Source organism: Macrotis lagotis, chromosome 4 (genome assembly GCF_037893015.1).
Source record: "Macrotis lagotis isolate mMagLag1 chromosome 4, bilby.v1.9.chrom.fasta, whole genome shotgun sequence".
NCBI lineage: Eukaryota > Metazoa > Chordata > Mammalia > Peramelemorphia > Peramelidae > Macrotis > Macrotis lagotis.
The window spans coordinates 92,433,733-92,457,133 of record NC_133661.1 but is presented as its reverse complement, the minus strand read 5'-3'; the positions used below and the strand labels follow the sequence as shown (position 1 = coordinate 92,457,133).

Sequence of the window (23,401 nt, the reverse complement as noted above, 5' to 3'; positions counted from 1 at the left end):
GTGATTTGCCCAGTTACACAAGAGCTAAAATCTCAGAGGTTATCTGAACCTGACCCTAGAACCAGTGCTTGTTCCACTAAGTACCTTGCCTACTCAGGATGAATGCAACAAATCAATGTTATCTAACACTTGAGGTATAAATGAAAAAATAAATGATGAACAAAAAAAGTCAACATCCAGAAGAAAACCATGGACAAAAATGGCAATTGAGTGAGGTCATGGATAGGGTGCTATCTGCACTGGGGAACGAAACTACCTAGACCTTTTGAGGTATCAAAATTTACTATTAGTCACCAACTTAGTATGAATTTACGTATGTGCATATATATTAAAACATAGTTCAAAACATACATACACATATAAAACAAAAAAAAAATAAAGCAATCTAAGAAAGATGGAACTGGAATTGACCTCAGATTATCCTAAGTAACTTTGCTAATTAATGATAGACTTAAAACTTAATTCTTCTGACTCTCAGATTAGTATTTTTTAATCACACACTAGTGAATAATTAACAAAAAAAGGCACTCCGCATATCCTAACATATTCTAAACAATGGAGTAAAACTGCTAATTGAACAAAAAATGTCTATTACTAGAAACAAATTTTTTAAAAATCACTTACTGTCCACCCCTCCCAAGCTTCTCAACCTTAAATTCCAGAGTTATTCAGTTTTTAATTCATGCAATAGATAATGATACTGAGAAACAAGAAATATTCATCCTAACTTTGGGTGAAATTAAGATTGTGGCAATTACTGAATAGTAAATATTAGTATTGAATAGAACACAAAGCAAGAATTTTCTAAAATTATGCACAAGTTTGTGAAGTATATTTATAAATGATCTTACTGCTGGGACAAGCTGTTGAATAATTTGGTATATGTGTTCGGTGAAGGTGCTATTTCGAGGGCAACCACTCAAGTTAACCGTGAATTTTCCTAGAGGAAGAACATCTCTCCTTGTATACCTGAAAAAGCAAAATCAAAAATTATCAAAAACATTATTAACACGATTTAATTTAATTTTACTGATGGCACTATTCTTGAACAGGCCATATTTTGGCATGAATAAATAATTAAATCTCCCATTTTATCCTCTCAAGTCAGATTCTGTATTCAATTTTGAACCTGAAAATTTAAGAGTATATAACCCTAAACTGTGAGGCAGAATGATAAAGTTGTTAGGAAGACCTGGGTTTAAATATGAAATCTGGGTAAATTACTTAATCATAAGTGTCTGAGGCAGCTTTACTAAGACTTAAGTTGTAGTAAAGATCTATGTTGATAGAGGAAGTTTTCATATCACAGAAATGACAGATTTGGCTTAAATAATACTTATTCCCCTCTCCAATTCTAATTTAAAATATACATTATCTCAGAAGATGTTTCTTCTCAAGTCCCTTAAATATTCCATTTCTTCAGAATTTCAACTTACACAGTGGATATAAGATGCAATATAAGGTACTCAGCAGCCAAACTATCTCCCAAAAGGGCATGGGTTAGGAATCCAAGTAGCTCTGCTCTCACTGGAGATAATTCTGACATGAAACTGGAAATAACTGAGAGAAAACAGAAAACAAAAATTTCAACACTCTTGTTTACTTTCTTCTAATGAATTAAAAAGAAAATACAGTGAACATAAAATAAAGAATACACTCTAATATTTTAGTGGTTTTTGGCCTTTGAATTTTTTTTAAGTTCTTAATGTCATTTCCATATTTAAAAAGTCACATGACTTCTCCCTCACTTTTTTGTGAAAGAAAGAAGTAAAACTAAGAAAGCAAAGAAACTGAGATGAGTGAGGAAATTTATAATGGTCTAACTATAGTATGGTACTATATTTTTGTCCTAATGAATATAGACTCATTTTCTTTAAGGTTATATTAGTATAAATGCAATCATACATCTTAAAATTTCTCTCAAAAAATATTTATCAAACTCTTTTGATGAGTTGTTTACTTTTACTGAACTTGTATTTTGCTCACTCTTACCTTCTCATAAGAATTCCCTATTACAAGTGATGTCTCACTTGTAATGCTTGGAAATGAAAATAAAAACATACATAATTAAATTAATGATTAAAAATAAAATAAATACACAGGAGGGAGCTGAATCTAATGGTATAATACAGTATAAAGATGGAGGCAATGGATGATAAAGCAAAATACTGGGAGAAAGGGAGAGGTAGAATGAGCTAAAAAGTAAAGAATAAAAGCTTTTATAATGGAGTGGAAGGGGGGGACAATGAGGGAGAATGAGTGAGGCTTTATTTTCATCAGAAATGACTCAGAGGGGCGGCTAGGTGATGCAGTGAATAGAGCACTGGCCTTGGAGTCAGGAGTACCTGGGTTCAAATCCAGGCTCTGACACTTAATAATTACCTAGCTGTGTGGCCTTGGGCAAGCAAGCCACTTAACTCCATTGCCTTGAAAAAATCTAAAAAAATTCTAAAAAAATTAAAAAAAAAATGACTTAGAGAGGAAATAACAAACACACTCAATTGGGTATAGAAATCTATCTTCCCCTAGAGGAAAAATGAGAGGGAAAGGATGGGAGAAGGGAGGTGTAGGTGATAGAGGAGAGAAAAGCTCATGGGAGAGGGTAGTCAGACACAACATATTTCTGAGGAGGGAGAGGGTGAAAGAAGAGAGTGAGAGAGAATAGAATGAGAGTAGAGAGGAATAGAGGAGGGAAAAATAGTTAATAGCAACTGTGGAAAAAAATATTGAAATAACTTCTCTGATGGACTTAGAAAGAATGCAACCCATCTTAGAGACAGTGCCAATGATATCTAACACAGACTGAAGTACTATTTTTTTTTCCCTTCTCACTTCATTTCTCTTGAGGTTTCTCTATTTCTTGGGAGGAGGAAGTGGGCTTTAAGTTTACTGGCACAACAAGATTATTGTAATAATGTGAAAATAAATAAATCAATACAAGTGAGTAAATTCTATCTTAAAAAAATTTCCCTAGCACTACAATTTAGGTTATTTAGTAGAAAATGATAGAAAAAGTTATTTTAAAAGTGTAATGATATAGTCACTGTAATTTTTTTACATACAGCTTTTGCTCTCCTCTTCCTTAAGATAGACAGGCAACAGTGGATTGATGTGCTGCAATTTTTGTGCTAAAATCACATGAATTCTTGGAACCAATGAAGCAGGTGGACTATGTACTCTTTGTTCTTCTAGGGTATCCATACATTCCATGGAATCCAGTAGTGACGAATCCCTAGGATGTTAAAATAAAATTTAATTTTCTCATAAGCATTTCTAAAAATACTAACAGTACTCAAGCCAATACTTAATTTCATCTGCTCATCCTCCATGTGCAATTCACTTATTTCTCAATATGAATTATAACATGAAGTTTAATTGTAAAATTAGCTAAATCCTCAAAAAAATTTCTAAATTAACATGATTTTGGCAAATAGGAACTGATATTCTTGATATGGCTATGTTTTTCTTTAGTATATATATTCACATAAGGAAACAGTACCATAAAACTTCATTTCATGTACAGGGTTAAGGCAGAATTATTTCAAGATATGATTTATTATAGTATACAAAATGTTAATGCTTATCCTGAATTAAATTACTTATTGAGAATGACTCAAAAAGGATTCAGCTCTTGACAACTTAATTTGAATTATTCATTTTGTCTCCTTTTGTATATTAAATATTCTGTAATTTTTTTGGGGGGGAGGGTTTTGCAAGGCAACAGGATTAAGTGACTTGCTCAAGATCACACAGCTAGGTAAATATTAAGTGGCTGAGGTCAAATTTGAACTCAAGTCCTCCTGACTCCGGGCCAGTGCTCTATCCACTGTGCCACTGAGCAGCCCCAACATTCCGTAATTTTGCAATTCCATCTATAGAAGCCTATTTAGGAAAAATGACCATACAAAGGAAAACTGAAATTATGCTATTATATTCTAAGAGCTTTAATAAAATATTTGGTCTGAAATATTAATATTTTATTGCTATTCTTTATTTAAAAAATTTATTCTGTCAAATATAAAAAAGAATCCTGTAATCTTGCAATTAAAGACAAACTCAACATATCTGAAAACAATTCAAATCCTTTCTGCTATGTCAGGTCATTAAAAATCAGAATGATTTTTTTTTAAAATTCCTTTTAACAAACAATAAAGAAGAAACATGCTTACTTTTCTTCATTATTCAGTATGCTCAGCACTGGATCCACAGACAAAATACCATACACTTCAAGAATATCATTCACTTTGAAACAATCCCAGTTTTCATAAACCTGATTTAAAAAAGTCAGCATGAAATTATCAGTTTCAGGATTTAATCGTATAGCATGTGAACAAGATGTAGCTCTAAATTTGCCCTCTTTCCAATAACTGGCAGTCTCAAAGAAAATGACTCATTTTTTATAATGCTTTAATAAGGTTTACAACAAAGCACTTTCCTCACAATACCCCTATGAGGTAGGTAGTACAAGAGTACTAGCCAAATTTTTACAAATGGAGGAAGCTGAGGTTCTGAATGGCTGTTCATTGTCATCCCACAGCTAATAATCACCTTGAGTTAGACTTTAAACCCAGATTAACGAGACTCCAAGAATCCATCATTGTTTGCAATGTTCCATACTATCTCATCCCTAGAAAACTCAAATGGCAAATACCCTTTAATAGTACTTCCAAATTGTAGACTATTACCACAACTACTAAGTGCTGCAAAGGATCCTAAAGACTATCTTTAATGACTTGCTCTCCAAAGTTACCCAGGTTGTAGGAGAGTTATTACTAAACGCCAATTTGTTGACTCTCAGTCCAATAGTTTTTCTCTTCCAGCCAACTCAATACATAGTTCCCCCCCCAAAGAATGCTATTTTATTAAGAACATATATGCCACCTCAAAGACAACCAACCACATGTAGGCAGGAATACAGAATGACCATTTTGGACATCTTCAAAAGTGTTACTTTAAAGGCTGTTCCTGGCCTGAAGATACTCCCAAGGCCTTGATGGCAGGGCCAGGGGAAAGTCAAGCACTGACAAGTCCTTCCAAAGCACTGACAAGTCCTTCCCCCCAAAGGCTCCAAGGGCAGGAATGGCAACAAACTGTACTGTCTGAACACACGCCTGAGTTTCAACTAGTTAAGAGTAGTGGTCACAAAAGAATAATTTTTTTCAGGTACAGCCAATTAATACAAATTACTAATAAATAGGAGAAATACAACCTGTATTACCAGATTGCAATACCTGTACTCATAGATCCTTTATTCCTATTACCTAATGTCAAGAGAAATAGCTACAATATTTAATCTGATTACTAATATTTATAATAAACAAAGTGTGCAATATATTTAAGAAAATCAGTATCATCAAGGTAATATTTTTTAACACTGAATTAAAAAAGAATGAATCCCTCTAATGATAGCAGTAACTGTTGGATTTCCACTTTCAATAAGTCATATTTTGGGGAAAAAAATTTTTTTTCACTAATGTAAGTATCCTAAAGCAGATAAAATTTTGAGATCAATCTGAAATGAAGGAAGCAAACTAACTGTCTCCATCTGGCATTCTCAACTGTATTTGGCATTCCATACATTGCAGTTATACTGTCAGTCATCAAGTTAAATGTTCATGAATAGTCTGATTACCTTTACAAGGCATGCAGGGCCTTTCTCTCCTGGCAGTGGAAAATTGAGATCAAGAGGAGGGGTGCAGTTGGGGGAGGTCAAATGTTGCCCAGCAGAAGCCTCAGTTTCTAACCGTTTTGGCTCTCCATACCCATGAAGATCACCAACTTTCCCTAAAATCAAAAGAAATAACTGACTTTCTAACTCCCCTGGGAGAAGAACAAACCTCAACAGCCTTCTCAGATCAATGATGCTTCTCACTGGACAAAACTTAAATGGTTATTTTTCAGGGAATAATACCAATTTTTGCAAAACTTATGAGGAAGACAACAATAAACTAAACACAGAATAGGATAAATATAAATGTTTTTCCTAGTTTAAACTGTATAAACTACAGGAAATTGGGGCATAAGTATTATATCAAACAAGCCAGTGCTAAAAATAGAACAAACTAATTTAATGAACAAAGAATGTATTACGGAAAATTAAAATGCATTTTAAGAAAAACTATTATCTCTTTTAAAAGTCTGTTCTTAGGGCCGGCTAGGTAGTACAGTGGATAGAGCACTGACCCTGGAGTCAGGAATACCTGAGTTCAAATCTAGCCCCAGACACAATGATTACCTAGCTGTGTGGCCTTGGGCAAGGCACTTAACTCCATTGCCTTGCAAAAAATAAAAACCTTTAAAAAAAAGTGTTCTTGAAATTATTTTATTCTGTGGCTGAACCAACTGTGGTATATGTACATTATGGAACACTATCTTTCTATTAGAAATCAGGAGCGATGGGAATTCAGAGAAGCTTGGAAGAATTTGCATGAACTGATGAGTGAGATGAGCAGAACCAGAAGAACACTGAACACCCTAACAGCAATATGGAGTTGGTGATCAATCTTAATAGACTTGCTCATTCCATCAGTGCAACAATCAGGCACAATTTTGGGGTATCTGCGATGGAGAATACCATCTGTATCCAGAAAAAGAAAAAGAATTGTGGAGTTTGAACAAAGACCAAAGACTATTAATTAAAAAAAATTCATTATCTTATTATGTAATTTTGCTATATCTCTTTTATTTTATTTTATTTTTTTCCTTAAGGATATTATTTTTTTCTCAACACATTCAATTTAGATCAATGTATAGTTTGAAAACAAAGTAAACAAACTGCTTTCTGTAGGGGGAGGGAAGTAAGATTAGGGGAAAAAATTGTAGAATTCAAAAATAAATAAATTTAAAAATAAAAAAAGAAACTATTTTATTCTGTAATAACAAAGTATGTCTAACTTTCTAGGCACTTGCAAGAAATTATCAATCAATCAATCAAGAAAAATATATTCAATGAACTATGTGCCAGACATTCTGCTCAGCACAAGTGATCTTCCAATTAGATTAGGTTACTTCCAAATCTACCAAATGTAAAATTGTTAAGTCTACCTTTTATGAAACCATTTTGCATAATACTGCCGCCAAATTAACATTACATACATTAGAGCTATCCACTTACAACTATTCAGAAATAGCCTCTTGCATTTACACAGTACACTACTGTAAAATTATATGTGCTTTACTATTAAAAAAAAGCTGTCACATTATCTCAAATGAATGGCTAAAGACATAAAATGCAAAATTTTTTAAAGTATACTTCCAAATGATTGCTAGTAAGACAAATGAAGAAATTAACTTTACTGAAAATGGGAGCATAAGTAATATTAGATAGAATGAACTTCATGGATATATTCCCAACCCCTTTCCTGAGCTTTTAATCTTCTTTCCTACTGTTATTATGTATTAATAAGGTAATAAAATAACAATTTTACTTCCTTTTTTTTCTGTCACCTGTTATGAAAATCCAGCATATGGGACACAGGCATTCTACATATAAAATGCAGATATTTTACCTTCAAAAAATTAACCAACCATGGCTCATTTTTTAAAAGGTGAAAGTTGAAATTCTCACAACATGGTTTGCCACAATCTAACCACATGATAAATTTTTTTTTTGCCTTGAATTACAACTCAAATTATATTTAAAAAACTGATCATGAATATTTATGGTGATTCCTTCAAATTTTGGGGAAAAATGAAACTAATTCAATGAAATTCATACCTTTTCTTGGGTGATATTTAAGACTGAAAATTAAATAGCTTTGTCTCACAATGACCACATAACAAGCAAGCATGTTTTCAAGGACAAAGAAATAATTTTTAGGTGCTAATAAAAACACTAAAGAAGTTAAGGTGAAGGCCCATATGAGTCAAGAAAAGACTTATTTTTAGTCTACTCACTCAGGAATTTTCAAATTCAATTATAATATGGCAGTATCTAAACTACAGAACAACTAAAATGGATCTGTCAGTTCAAGATTATAAGTAATCCTACCACAGAAGTTTCTGATTAGCAATAGTAATATTAATATAAAATGTCTGGTGCATTCCAAACAAAATTGTTGGACTTTTTGGGGGTGGGAGGCCAAGAAGAAGGGGTGTAACTGAATCTTCCACTCTTTCCTAGCCTAACAGGGTTGTCCCCTCAAGCTGGAAGCCCATGGGTGAGTGCTACAGAAGCTTGAGCTGCTCATTTCTGCCAGGGGCTGGTCAGCCTCATGTTGGGCAGCTTGGCAACTCAATTCTCTACTCCTTACTCACCACAATGGTGCCAAAATTAGTGCAGAAACAGAATCAGTTTTTTTATTTTGTTTTTAGTTTTTGCTAGGCAATGGGGTTAAGTGGCTTGCCCAAGGCCACACAGCTAGGTAATTATTAAGTGTCTGAGGCTGGATTTGAACCCAGGGCCTCCTGACTCCAGGGCCGGTGCTCTGTCCACTGCATCACCTAGCCACCCCTAGAATCAGTTTGAACCTACTACAACTCAGAATTTCCCAGCTCAAGCAATCCAGAGCCTCAGCTTCCAAGTGGCACGATCATGATTGTGACAATCACTGATACTCTATTAGAGAATACTATTATATGACAATACCTGTATGTCTTAAACCTGTATATTGATCTTTCTGTTTAGAAGGATGAAGGTCCATATCTTCATCATCTTCATAACTTCTCTTGTGACGACTTGGAGTGTAAGATGTTGAGGGGCTAACTCGAGCTTGGCTTGCGCTAACATATGCGTAAAATAAAAGATTAAGGAAACTACCACATAGGTTTTTAGAATGTACAGTATTGGTATTTTATAATTACTCTTAAAGATGACAAGTTTGTAAATTAATTCAATGACTCATTAGGTAAGGAAACACATTTTGCTGAATTATTGCTTTCAGAACACTTTAACATTAACAATGGTGAAATGATCATGTATTCTTTAATAAAATTTAACATACTAGAATTTTTTTAAAGTTACACCATGTGTGCAAATTCCTGAAATTCATAGATCATCAGAAAACTGTTACCATTATTTTCAGTACTTCAATAATCTTTAATTTATTACTGTATGAGTTCTCCTTCCACCTATCTCATATTTACTAAAATAAATTTTACTTCTTCATGCAGTTAGGCATAATTAAAAAAATTAAATAGGACAAACATTTCTTTACCAGTAGGAAAACATCGAATGAAACAGTTTACTAATCATTTATTATTTGTCAAATACAATACTAAGCTCTAGAATTTAAAACAGGAAAGCAAAGCAGTTCTCATTCTTAACAAAAATACATTTTAATAGGGAGAAAGAACACATACAAGATGATTCAGCTTTAAGATGAATGGTAAGACCTGAGAAAAGTTCTGGGGTCCTGGTTAGGGAAAAAAGTCACAGAATCTCAGAGTTCGGAGAGACCTCAGAAATCATTTAGTCCAAAAACACCTGAATTAGGAACCCCTCACAATGTCTTTAAAAAAGTGATTACTTATTATTGGGGCAGCTAGGTGGCATAGTGGATAAAGCACCGGCCTTGGAGTCAGGAGTAGCTGGGTTCAAATCCGGTCTCAGACACTTAATAATTACCTAGCTGTGTGGCCTTGGGCAAGTCACTTAACCCTGTTTGCCTTGCAAAAAAAACAAAACCAAAAAACCCCCCAAAAAAACCTAAAAAAAAAGTGATTACTTGGGGTGGCTAGGTGGCGCAGTGGATAGAGCACTGGCCTTGGAGTTAGGAGTACCTGAGTTCAAATCCGGCCTCAGACACTTAATAATTACCTAGCCATGTGGCCTTGGGTAAGCCACTTAACCCCCTTGCCTTGCAAAAAATAAAAACAAACAAAAAAAAAATGGATTACTTAGCTCTACTGGAAGAACTCCAATGATGAGGGACCTACTATATCTTTGGGCAGCATATTTCAAATTTGGGACTTTACAGACTGTTAGGTAAATTTTCTTACATTATAAACAAAATGTATTGCATGTATTTGATTTTAGTTACATTCTCTGGAACCAAGTAGAATATGCATAATTGTCCTTCCACAATGCGCTTAAAATGACTAAATGATTAAAAAATAGTAACAGAATACAATTTTAGAGTTGAAAGACTTTAAAAATCATTAAGTATATCTTCCTTTTATACTTAACTCAAGAGATGAAGTGACTTAGTAAATGAAAGAGCTTGTATTTTAGTAACTGTTCAATTCTGCTTTCAGGTACTTTCACCCAACAACTCTGGCAATTAGTGTTCCTACTTAAGAGACAAAAAAATGCTCAGAGAAGCTAAGTGATCAAAGCTAGTAACAGAAACAAGATCTGGCCTTATTGATTGGTTCAGGGTTCTTCACCCAGAATAATACTATAGATCATTCTGGATCCCTGATTTGCATATGAAATCATACTACATCTTTAGAATAGTTGAAGACCTTTCCCTCCTTTTTTGTTCTCAAATGTTTTAAAAGGTCAGAATTTTAAGATCTATTCATCTAAATGTATACATTTAAATCATAGAAGTAAAAACAAGAAAATCCTCTCTTTACATCACAGGGTATCAAGTAGTTTTAAGTTTCACTTTTGTGAAACTTTTTGAGATACTTTTGAGATACTTTTACAGAAATGAAGCCTGAAATCTATTCACCTGTGACTATTAAGCTTAATGAAATGAAAATTATGAATTGCTTGTTCAAATTATTTGGGTAATCTGTTTATAAATAGTACCACTTTTGCTTTCCTCATTTTTTTAAGACTATTAGGAACAACTTATTTCTTCACATCCTTGTGAGGTTAGTAATATAGATATAATTACTTTTAATTTATAGATCAGGAATCTGAGTCTCATGGACTCAGTGATATATCTGGAATCAAAGTTGGAGACTGGATTCATCAAGTCTTCTAACTTTGTAACACAAGTCAAAAAAAAAAAGGATATTTCTTTTACCCATGCTGATTCTCCAGGCACTGGGACACAATAGAAGGTCTGTCGTTCTAAAGTAGTGGTCTGGGCAGAATTTAAATCAACTTCTTGTTGAGGCTGTAATACAAAAAAATATAGAAGAGCTGAAATAGTGAGCATATTAAAATTGTGATTTAAAAAGAAACTCCAGTCTGGAAAGGAGATGAAAAAGGGATACATTGGGAAATGGAAGATATTAAAAATAAGAGATAGCCATAAAAATTTATTTTTTAACAATCCAGCAACTACGTTTTTTATATTGTTGCATCTGTAACAATCTACTCCAGAATTATGTGGAGTTTCCATGAAAATGAAACATAGTTAACAGGCCGCCCATTAAAAATGTTTGTTTAAGATTAATAAAGACAAGGGAACATTATAAATTAAGTTGTAATCTAAACACTTTCCCCATCTTCCATAATGTACCTAGCCCAAGTTCATAAAACCAATACCCCAAATTATATAAGCAAATCTTCTGCAGTAAGTTAAAAATAGACAACTAATTTTTACTAATATTTTTGCAAAGGAAACCATAAACATAGATATATATTTCTTTTATTGAGGATATTTTATACAGAAAAATAAAAATAAGCAAACAATTTCAGCAGAGTTTTTACTCAGTAAAATGCTACTAACTTTAAAATGTTTTAATTCAGGTAGTTTTTTCCCTTAATTATGAAAGAACAAACTGGTTTGGTAAAACATGTATATCTTATATTAACATCTTTAAGTGTTTCTATGAAATTAGAATTTAAGGTAAAACAATGTTATAACCAATCGAGTTGTACAGCTCAACTACAATCATATAGATGGAATACTAAAAGTTGGAGAGGTATAGACTAGCTAATCTGGGTTGATCTAGAAATATTATAGTAAGGTGTAAAGGCTAGGGTGGTTTGGTTATAAAGTCTTTCAATGTTACTTGCATTCCCTGAGAAAGTCAAATAAACACTTTTTAGTAAGACCCTAAAATTTTAAGGATATCCTCATAATTAAAAAAATTAAATAGGATAAGCATTTCTTTACCAGTAGAGAAACACCAAATAAAACAGTTTACTAATCATTTATTATGTGTCAAATAGATCTTTAGATATAACCTAACTATCTAATACAGAAATCTCCTCTATCTCTACTTGAATATTTTGAGTGTCTGGTGAGCTCATTAAATCAAGATAGCCTATTCCATTTTTAGATAGTTCTGTTAAGTTCTTCCTTGATTAAGCAGAATAAGGTAAACAGTATATCCAATGACCTGAAAAAAAGATAAATGGAAAAAACAACATAAGAACTAAAACAATGTTGTGAAATTTCAAGCTTGGCCCCAAATAAGAGATAAGGCATTCCCCTCCTCCATGTTTTGTGAAAAGGCGGGGGGGGGGGAATGCAAGTGACAAACATTGCATAAAACATCAAATATTTTCAAAATATTAACATGTTTTGCTGAACTTCCTCTGCTGTCCCCTTTTTATTCTCCATTATAACAAGATAACAAGATGACTCTCTGGAAGGTGAAAAGTTAGAAATATTTTTAAGAAACATAAACGATAGAAAACCAAAAATTATATGAAAAACTTAAAAATAAGGAAGTAATTTAAAATTTGATTTCTATTCCTCAACTTTATTTATATTCTCTGAAACAACACTAATTTAACCACTATCATTAAAGATGAAGTCTTCCAAATAATTAGCTAACTAATATCCTCCTCTTTTTCTAGAAAAACAAACTCTTTCAAAGTCAAATTAATAATTTACCCCACAAGGAGGTAACATACCAGTTGGACCAGGCATTAGAATGTACAGCACATAAATACACCATACAACTGTCAGATTGAAAATTTTCTAAATGTTATCAACACAAGTTAACAGATTAATATGTAAAATGCTATCAATGCTAAGACTATTTGATATTCTGACCTCATAAAAAATGTTATTTTTAAAAGTTCTAAAAGGAAAAAAAATTCAGTATCAGCTCAAGAAAAGTAAAACCTCAGGTATATACCCTTTAAGGAGGTTAAAGACAAAATTCTTATACATAAGAAAAAAATAGCAGCACTTTTTGGTAGCAAAGAACAAAGTAGTGAAAGAACCTACTAACTGAAGAATGAATTCTAACATAAAGTTTTTGCTTTTTAAAAAATATTTTTAAGTTTCAGCACTTACCCCACATTCTGCTATGTCTCTGTATTTTCCAAAATGTAAAACCTGTGAACAACAAACTGATTCAACACTCACAAGAAACAAATCACAGCCTTTATAAGCTCAAACATCAGAAGCACTATAAATAGTAGAATGACAAATTTTAAGTAGCCCAGAAATACTTTTATGTATATATATATGTATTCAGGAACTCTGTGGAGTCTTTCTCAGATGTTTCTTTCTTTGGTTCGGTTTTTTTCCTGTTTTTTTTTTTTGGCAAGGCAATGGGGTTAAGTAACTTGCCCAAGGTCACAGAGCTAAGGTAATTATTAAGTGTCTGAGGTCAGATTTGAACTTAGGTACTCCTGACTCTAGGGCTGGTGCTCTATCCACTGCACCACCTAACTGCCCCTCTCAGATGCTTCTTTACTGAAAACAGTCAAATTCAACAATTAGTTAATAAAACTTATTTGCAACCTACTGGAATCCAATACCTAATATTGGTATCCAAACATCTAACAAATGGTTTAAAAAGCAAAGAGGTTTCTCTATATTACTACTATATTATTTCAATTCTACCAATTAAGAGCTCAAGAAATCCAAAATTACATAAGGACATATTCAGAGGTAGCATAGTGTAAGGAAGTAAGATTCAAAGAAAAATCTCGTTTCAAGATCCCCCTCTCCTCTAATACATACTGACTATATGTCTCTGGCCAAGTCAATGAATCTCTCTGTGGTCTAGACACTAAACTGAAGGCACCACCTTCAGAGGTAGAGGGAGTCTGTTCAACAGTTTCCTTTTTCAGTCACTATTCCCTACCCTACAGAATCCTTATCTTATGATTTTAATTTTAAACTATAGTATACTCATGCTATAACAACACTAGCTCTTTAAATTTACAGTGTTCCCAAGTTCTCAACAGGCCTTCCCAACTTTAACACTGTTTCATGTATCTGCCCTCCCCCTCCCCAATAACTTATACCAACTTTTAAACAAATATGCTTTTTTATCTTAGTCTGTTAACTTTTTAAGGCTATTCAATGCTGACTAATAAGGAGAAATGTTACCTGAAGAGACTTTTATAATTAAGACTCCTGTAGGCCCTTAAATCTATATATAAAACTATCTAGTTTTCTGAGGTCTCCTAAAGTTTGTTTGGCCTTACAAATATAATCTATGTTCTTACTCATGAGAGAAGTGAGAACAGAGATTATAACTCTGTCATAGATAATCTCTATATCATATACCTACCTATACACACACACACACACACACACACACACACACACACACACAGAAACACACACACACAAACCCTCCCTCATAATGGAGGTTTCAATGGGTGAGGGAGGATTAGAAGACACTGGGAAATAACTGGCACCTCAAAACCACCAATAAAATGTATTTATATTAAATTAGTAGAACTCATTTAGCAGATACTCTTAAGTTCTCATTTTCTTTAAGTTTCTTGCTCTCCATGAATTGGGCCCTTCAAAGGTAAGGCTATATAGTTCATTTTCTTTAAGTATAGGTTCGGTAATTCTCCAAATGCAAGAAATCTTCGAAAAGCCTTATAAAAATATGTATATATACCTCCCCACTCATGCCAAACCCTCTAACTTAGAAGAGAAAATGGGTAGTCTTCCAACAAGGCAGGATTGCAACACAGCAGTTTTCCTTATTGTTTAGGCATTCAGCTGTAAACAACTCTTCATGACCTATGTACCATAGCCACCAATGCTGTCCAAAGGGTTTTCTTTTTTGGTTGTTTTTTTGGGGGGGGAGGGTGCAAGGCAATGGGGTTAAGTGACTTGCCCAAGGTCACACAACTCAATAATTATTAAGTGTCTGAAACTGAATTTGAACTGAGGTCTGCCTGACTCCAGGACCATTGCTCTATCCACTGTGCCACCTAGCTGCCCCAATGGGTTTTCTTAACAAAAATACTAGGGTAGTTTGCCATTTCACTATGCAGTGGGATTCAGGCAAAAAGAGGTTAAATGACTTGCCCAGGGTCACTCAGCTACTAAGTGCCTAAGGGCAGATTGGGGCATATTTGAACTCAGGTCTTCCTCTTGTCAAGCCTTGCGCTCTATCCACTACCTCTACAGTTTTCCTAATAGATGGGTTTTTCTAGTTTCCATTAACCAGAAAAATAAAAATAAAAAAAGCTGAACCAGGCATAATTTATACTTTATACTTGGCTATACTTTATACTCAGATAAATTATTCTATAGCTGAATTTTAAAGTAGTAATACTTACCCGGGCTTTTGTATTTGGATCAAGTGTTTCATAGACTCCCATGTAAAACTCAGGATCAAACATATCCTGAACCATGCAGCGGAATTTCACAAAACTGTTGGGCTTCAGATAATGAAGTGGAACATCATTCAACGATGGTACCTTAACAGGAAAAGAAAAGTTTTAAACAAAAGTATAACTATACATACTCACAGATTCAACAATTATTTATCAAGTACCTACTACTACATTTCATTCTTGGTACTTTGTTATCTACTGGGGGGGGGGGCAGCTAGGTGGTGCAGTGGATAGAGCATAGGCCCTGGAGTCAGGAGTACCTGAGTTCAAATCCGGCCTCAGACATTCCATAATCACCTAGCTGTGTGGCCTTGAGTAAGCCATTTAACCCCATTACCTTGAAAAAAAAAAAGAGTCTGTTATGTACTGGGGATACAAAAATGAAATAGTCCTTGTCCGTAAGGAGTTTATATTCTATCAAAAGAGACAAAACAGCTACAAGTCAACTATTAAGGATACCATTACCAGTCAAAATCTTCATATGGCAAAATATTTCCTTCCAAGTCTCAGTTGGTAACTTAATTATCCCAACATCCAATGCAATGAAATTATATTTCAAAAGACTTTTATAGTTCCTAAAAGTTCATTGTAAGTGTATTTGATCTTCCTATATATAAACATGTGCACCCTTCAAGAGCTCTGTGCTATACCCTACAAATAATGTAGATAGGAATTCTAATCAAGTCAAGTCAAGGTGTGACAAGAGCAAGGCAGGATTCTTCAGTACTAAATACTGAATGAAAAACACAGCTTGTCAATCATCGCCATCTAGAGGCTCTGAGATATATAGCACATAGCTAAAAAGTCTCTGAGATAGGAAAAACATTCATTTTGAACTTATCACAATAGCATCTTAACTTACTAATCACTGAAAAAAACAGACGTTAATGACATTAACTTGCCTATAAAATCATGTTAAAACAAATAAAAGGAATTAGAAAGAAAAAAATTAAGCTTACCCATTTAGTAGCATTATTTTCTTTGAGCTTTTCTTTAAAATATTCAGTTACTTTCTTCTCCCAGTCAGAATTTAATCCATTTTGAGCTGAAAGGAGGAAATTCACCTTTTTAAACTACTGGTATAATAACATAGGACTTTATTTAGTTGATTGCTTGTGAAATTGGTTGTTAAAAAAAGTGACAAAGCTAGTTATTCATTTACTTGTCAAAATAGTTATTGTTAAGGTAAGGGGTGAAATGCAGAAGAAAATAATTTTTAAAAAGAACAATAAAAAACCTAGTTTCAACATTTATCAAATAAGATTGTGATTTTTCTGCTCTGTAAACTTTGAAGTACTTGGCAAATGTAAGTTATTATCAATAAGCAACTTAAGTGTAAAACTATTTCACAGACACTTTACAGAGAAGAAAATGATATTAAGTGAACTGACCAGGCTAATACAGAGAAACAGAACTAGGTACTTGCAGGCACAAAACCAACCAGCCCTAAGCAAGTACATGTTATACAATGAGCCGGCCACGATAGAACAATAAAAGAATTCAAGAGAAACTGTATAAAGACTGTCATCAGAGAAGTATACAATTTAAAAATGAGATGGAGTAGCCATCCAGCAAGCACATGCTTGAATTACTCATATGAGTCACTGGTATACTTCTCATGTGAAGGGAATGCAAAGGCTCCCAGCAAATGGGTGTGGAACTACAAGATGAATTTATAGGACAGTTTATAGGCAAACTTGGAAGGAATATCCCCATCACTGAAACCAGCTCCAATGGAGCAACTTGTATAAACTACTTATGTAAGTGAAATGGGAATATAAAAGTAGAGGAGTATAATATAACTTCTAAATATGAACTATGTTTCTACAATCATTTTTTGATTCAATTATCTATGAAATTAGTTATGTTGTAATTTCATTTAATGACATTTTCTATATTGATTATGAGTAAAATTCTTTGTATTATCTTTAAAGTGGTATATAAATGTGAGGTATTAGAGAAAATACTACTGTAGGGGTGGCTAGGTGGCACAGTGGATAGAGCACTGGCCCTGGAGTCAGGAGTACCTGAGTTCAAATCCAACCTCAGACACAATAATGACCTAGCTGTGTGGCCTTGGGCAAGCCACTTAACCCCATTGCCTTGCAAAAAAAAAAAAGAGAGAGACTACTACTGTAAAAAATTCATCAAATCCTTTTTTTACATGTACCATAACGACCCTATTTAAATTGGTTTCATCGACCTGAGCATTTCTATCACGAATGGCTGTTCTAATAGAGGAATTATGTAGATTAAGTAGGCTTGGGTTTAGATAAGAAATGATCCCTTCTCTCTGTTTTGGTCATAAGTCCAGTCACAACCAAGCTGTCACACTTGAATGTTTATTTTAAAAGATTTAGGCAACTTTTTTTTTTAAGCAAGGGCTATATTCCCCATGTCTTAGAAAAGTTTTAATTAAATCTGGCTTCTTTCACCAAACTATGGGGAAAGCCTACTTAATAATTTCATATGACTTCTACCTGTTACGGGTTTTTCGGGGGAGGGGGATTGTTCGGGGGGGGGAGTTATGCCCCAGCCTATCCAAAGGCCAGTCCTATTGAATCCATATTAAGTTCCCTAACTTTGTGCATAAGTAACTTAATGATTTCATTAAATACTGCCTTTAACTTGTTGAAAGGCATTTCAGTGTATTGTGGAAGGACTGAGTAAAGATCATCCCATCACTGCAGGAGTTCAGCTGGAGATAGGATCTCCTGACTTACTAAGTACCTGTTTTGAAGACCTGTTGAATTGAAAGATTACAGACATATTCTTAGTATGTGAATAGCAGTGGTATATTCACTTGGAGAATCCAGTTTAGGGATGTACCATTAGTACTTCATCTGTAGCCATATTAAAACTTAATGCACTTGGAGGATTCAGTTGTATGGAGATATGCCATTATTACATCCGTGGTCACCCCCAAAACTTTGATTCAGCAATTAAACATTTGTGAATATAAAAAAAATTTCATCAAATCACTATTATTCTCACTAAATGGCAGAATTACAATGGTTTATTGATCATTCTAAAGAATATTTGAAAATGAATAATTTCTATATACTATGACTGATTCATAACAGATCATGGCATTTTTATGTAAACATGAGAATGACTATTGCATTTCTACTCTCTAGAACATAGAGATAACAAAAAAAACCCCATCTCTGCTAGTAGTAAACTTTATCAACCCAACTCTATTTTGTCTTGTAACTCTTAGTTATTTTAGTTATCCATGGAATTTTGAAGTTGGATATAAGAAACCCCTTTCATTTGCAAGGTGAACAAACTAATGCAGTGATCCAGACTCTTAGTGGTAGTTAATAACAGAACTAGAATCCAACTGAACAAATTCATAATTCTGTAAGATTAAATGGGTTCTGTTTTTAGTGGTTGTGATATTTTGACATAGAAAGGAGTGCTCAGAGGCAGCTGCCTCTGAGGTGGCACAGTGGCTACAGCACCAGCCTCAGACACTTAATTACCTAGCTGTGTGGCCTTGGGCAAGCCAGTTAACCCCATTTGCCTTGCAAAAACCCCCTAAATAAATAAATAGATGAACAAACAAATAAATAAAATCACTGGGAAGATATTTAACCCCATTATCTTGCAATGCCCCCCCAAAAACAAAAATAAACAAACAAAAAAAAGGAGTGTCACAAAGTGGAAACGTAAAGTATGGAAATAAGAAGCCTTAAAAACAGCATATCTTAGTAGAAAGAGCCTTAGATTTTTAGTCACTGTTTTTAGGCAGGTCCCTTTAACCTCAGTTTCCTCATCTCAGAATGTGTGATTTGGTCTAGAATATAGGAAGTTCATTCTAGCACTAAATAAATGATCCTATACTCCTTGACTCCTCCTCAATACCTGTGATCACTGGTTAATTACAGTTAACCTCTCAACCTCAGTTCCCTCACCTACAAAATTGGGATAATAATGCCTATGCCACTTCATGGAGCTATTATGAACTAAGTACTACACAAATTATAAAATGCCATAGATAAGTGGTATAGTATAAAAAACACTGTATTTGGAAGTCTAAAGGTCAAAGTCCCAGCTCTTCCACTTATAAGCTGGACTTTAGGCCTTTTTACTGGCTGTGGTTTATCTGTAAAATGAAGGAAGTGCTATATTATCCTATAGGACCCCAATAAGTTACTATTTAATAAGATGATGAGAAGGCAAAAACAATGTTGATCATCTTAGCATTTTTGGTTTAAAGAGAATTCTGCAGGAATAGATAATCAGAAGAAACATTTTGTATACAATATTCAATGTACTTCCAACTCTTGAGGGCAGTGCTGACCCTGGAGAGTTCATTGCATTTATCCAGCTCAGCCATCTGCTCACCTTCCTCTTTCTACAAACCATTACTCACAATGACCAAACAACAGTGATCAGATCAATAATAATTCTATTGCTTGACCAATTTCCATTCCAGAGGTCTGACAATGAATGCTACTCACCTCCTAAAAGAGAGATGATAAAAGTCAAGAAGCAGATATTTTTGGATGTGATCAGTATGGGAATTTAGTTTGTTTATCTTTTCTTTTTTTGGAAAGAGTGGAGTAGGAGAAGGAAAAAAAGTAAATGGTCATTAATTTAAAAATTGCATTAAAAAACACAACCATCAGTGAACTGCTCTATGGCTCCATTTATTATACCTGCAACTTCATTCATCTCTACCCACTATGCTTTCCTTTGTTATCTCTCCCTTTTAGAATGTGAGCTCTGTAAGGACAGGGATGATATCCTTTTCTTACTTGTATTCCCATGCTTAGCACAGAGCATAAATCTACTTAACCTACTGAAACTAATTCAAAGAATCAGTCTTACCTTCATATGAAGCTATTTTGCAAAACTTTTACATCCATTTTTTTTAAAAAAGCTCCTCTTCAGTTAAATGCAAAAAAAAAAGTGTTTTGTTTAAATTTCTATTTCTGTCAAAATTCCAAGACAATCAAGCAATTTGTATATACTTAGTCTCTTACTAATAACACTGGTCCATTAACTTGAGGAAAAAGGTTAAGAAATCATCTCAAAGAAAGGTTTATTAGCCTCATTATAAATAGACTTCATCTATATTTAAAAAACAACAAAAAATAGGGGAGGAATGGAATTTCCTCATTATATCAGAAGATAACTTTAGCCTCAAACACTTGTTAAATTAAAACTGTTTCTCTTCAATTTCATTTTACATTGTATTAATTTATATTTTACTTTTACACCATTTAGTCAAAAACTGATTAGCAATTGTACTATACTATTAGAACTGCATAAAATATAGCTAAATTTCATCAAAGAAGGTAGCGTCTAATATGTACCTTCTTGAACAAAACTATCCCACAATGGAAATTAAAAACAAATCTATCAATCAGTTCCTAGTAGTGACCTTGAATTCCTGAAGAAGTCAACAGGGAAGTTCAAGTCATAGGTGGTCCACCAGCTACTGGAAAGACTTTGAGTATGGACCCAGCAGATTTTGTGACTATTACTTGAGGATAAGTCTTGAGAGGTTCAACAGAAATGTGGACACTTAATAATTCACTCATCTCCTGCTGGGGATTGGAAGAGTTATATACTCTCATATGAATGGAAGGAGTTCCCCAACTTTGGATACTCTCTTCAGTCTAGATTGTAGAATATGGACAACTTTTTTTTTTTAGGTTTTGCAAGGCAAATGGGGTTAAGTGGCTTGCCCAAGGCCACACAGCTAGTTAATTATTAAGTGTCTGAGACTGGATTTGAACCCAGGTACTCTTGTCTCCAGGGCTGGTGCTTTATCCACTGCGGCACCTAGCCGCTGCTATGGACAACTTTTTTAATATCTAAGGGAGATATTTTAAATGAGACTAAGTTCTTCATCTGGCAAATACAAACTCAAATATCCACTTATAAACATAAATTTATTTGCTGAAAATTGAAGTGGGAGACAGACCTGTGACATCATAGGAATGGAGAACATTTAGTGAGGAAAAGCCACACCAAGGTAGATCAACAAATGGGCTACTATTTTGCAAATTAACGATCTTAGTAATCTAGAAATTGTGATTTGCTCACTGTCAGAGACAGTGTCAGAAAGGATTTTTGAATCTAAATCTTTCAGTCTCAGAGGATGGGTTCTTTAGGATTAAGTATAGCAGTGTGTAGATACAACATTGGAAAACAGGTAGGTAGACTGGTCTTGGAACTGGAAAGAATTGGGTTTAAATGCATCTTCTGATACATACTAGCTCTGTGACCAACAGGAGAGTCTCAGGTATTAACTTTTTAAGCTGCAGGTGTGGCTTACTTCAGTAATGTAACCATAGGTTAAGGAGCAATAGAGCTGTCATATTTGTCTGGAACACTTTCTCTTCAACATTCCAGCTTGACCATTAGTAAAAATCATTCCATCAAGACTTAAAAAAAAGGGACTCTTTATGTAGGCACTTATCAGTAATGCTATATGAGAAAGTAAAAATAATTCTCTTGTCCAGAGAATGACCAGAAACATACCCAGCTATTCTCATGTCACATTATCTTATGTTAACAATGCTTTATCACAGTATGACAAGAACTGTGAAATTGTTATCCTTCAATAGCATTAACTGAAAAATATACCAAAAAAAAAAAGAATGAATAGTTTTTGGTTTCTTAATATACTGAGACCAATTCACATGAGGACATTATTCATAACTGCTACACACTGAATACTGCGCAGAATTTTAAAAGATCTGTTGAACCCTATTATAAAGCTGACGTTCCTGTTCAAATATCAACATTGCCAGCTTTCTGTGCTATGAAAAATCACATCCTCTGTGATCAAAGTATAACCAAATTTTTGGTATAAAGTTAACAAACCTAATTTATCCAGTATCTTGGGGGGAATAAGATATTTTGCATAAGCAAAGCATTTAAAGACTAATTTTAAAAAAAGGAAACATTTTTGGTGAAAATTCTAAAATGCAGCACACAATTTCTTTAATTAGGCACAATCTGTTAACTTTTAATTACTTAGGTCATCATTAAGAATATCAACTGTTACACTCTTTTTTTTTAAGTTTATTGCAAGGCAAACAGGGTTAAGCGGCTTGCCCAAGGCCACAGAGCTAGGTAATTATTAAGTGTCTGAGACCGGATTTGAACCCAGGTCCTCCTTGACTCCAAGGCCGGTGCTTTATCCACTATGCCACTAGCGATGCCTTTGGAGACCAAAAGAGCTTAAGACTCAAATACGATATTTTGATTTTGTTAGTTTTAAAGTAGATTTCCTGCTTCTTGTCTTACTCCCGGGACTTCAAGTTGCTAAGTCTCCCTGCTGTCAGTGCTCGGTGTCTTTGAGATGTGGAGATGGTGTTGGTTTGCTGCTGCTATTCTGTTGTAAGCTGGTGAAAAACATAAGTAAGCCGCCAGCAAATGACAAGTAAATAAACTGCCTCTATCACCCATCCCTCGATATCTTTTACAAATTTATGGGCTTGTGTCAATGATTATTTTTAAAAATGCCTTTCTAGTGACTCCTGTTGCAGGGCTGGGCTAAGTAAGCTCCCATGCGCACGGTGGCGGGAGCGGAGGCCAGGGCAGGCCAGGCGAGCTGCTCAGAGTGGCACGGGCTGGCACTGAGCCCTGGGTCCGGTGCCCAGGAGATGCTCCGCACCTGGCGTCGGGAGTTCGGACCCAGCCTGGCCTGCCTCAGTTTCTTCGTCTGGGGAAGGGGCCGGGCCGCACCCCCAAGGGGCAGGAGGGGCAGCGGGGGGTCTGAAGAGCCAAAGTTCCGGGGCCCCGGGCGGGAGGCGGGGGTCCCCCGCGGCCCCTCCCCCGTCCGGGCGTGCCCGGGGCGGGGGCAGCGCGGGGGGCAGGGACAGCGCCCGGGGCGGGGGCAGCGCGGGGGCAGGGGCAGCGCCCGGGGCGGGGGGCAGCGCGGGGGCAGGGGCGCGCCCGGGGCGGGGGCAGCGCGGGGGGCAGGGGCAGCGCCCGGGGCGGGGGCAGCGCGGGGGCGGGGGCAGGCAGGGGGCAGCGCCCGGGGCG

The 23,401-nt window shown here is 35.0% G+C and overlaps 1 protein-coding gene across 2 annotated transcripts in view; it reads right to left on the bottom strand.

Annotated features, from left to right (window-relative positions):
• MCMBP (minichromosome maintenance complex binding protein) overlaps positions 1-23,401 on the bottom strand; it is a 32,630-nt gene that overhangs the window by 9,088 nt on the left and 141 nt on the right. The window contains exons 1-11 of one of the 2 annotated variants that reach the window (XM_074233519.1): positions 16,351-16,424; positions 15,652-15,728; positions 15,335-15,475; positions 13,092-13,133; positions 10,908-11,009; positions 8,588-8,732; positions 5,633-5,784; positions 4,170-4,270; positions 3,063-3,232; positions 1,437-1,560; positions 852-969 (exon numbers count right to left, since the gene is read on the bottom strand). In XM_074233519.1, coding sequence (XP_074089620.1) covers positions 852-969; positions 1,437-1,560; positions 3,063-3,232; positions 4,170-4,270; positions 5,633-5,784; positions 8,588-8,732; positions 10,908-11,009; positions 13,092-13,133; positions 15,335-15,409 — 1,029 coding nt within the window. In that variant the 5' untranslated portion in view covers positions 15,410-15,475; positions 15,652-15,728; positions 16,351-16,424. Of the gene's footprint in view, positions 1-851; positions 970-1,436; positions 1,561-3,062; positions 3,233-4,169; positions 4,271-5,632; positions 5,785-8,587; positions 8,733-10,907; positions 11,010-13,091; positions 13,134-15,334; positions 15,476-15,651; positions 15,729-16,350; positions 16,437-23,401 lie in introns of those variants that run through there. The other variant, XM_074233518.1, reaches the window with a different exon arrangement.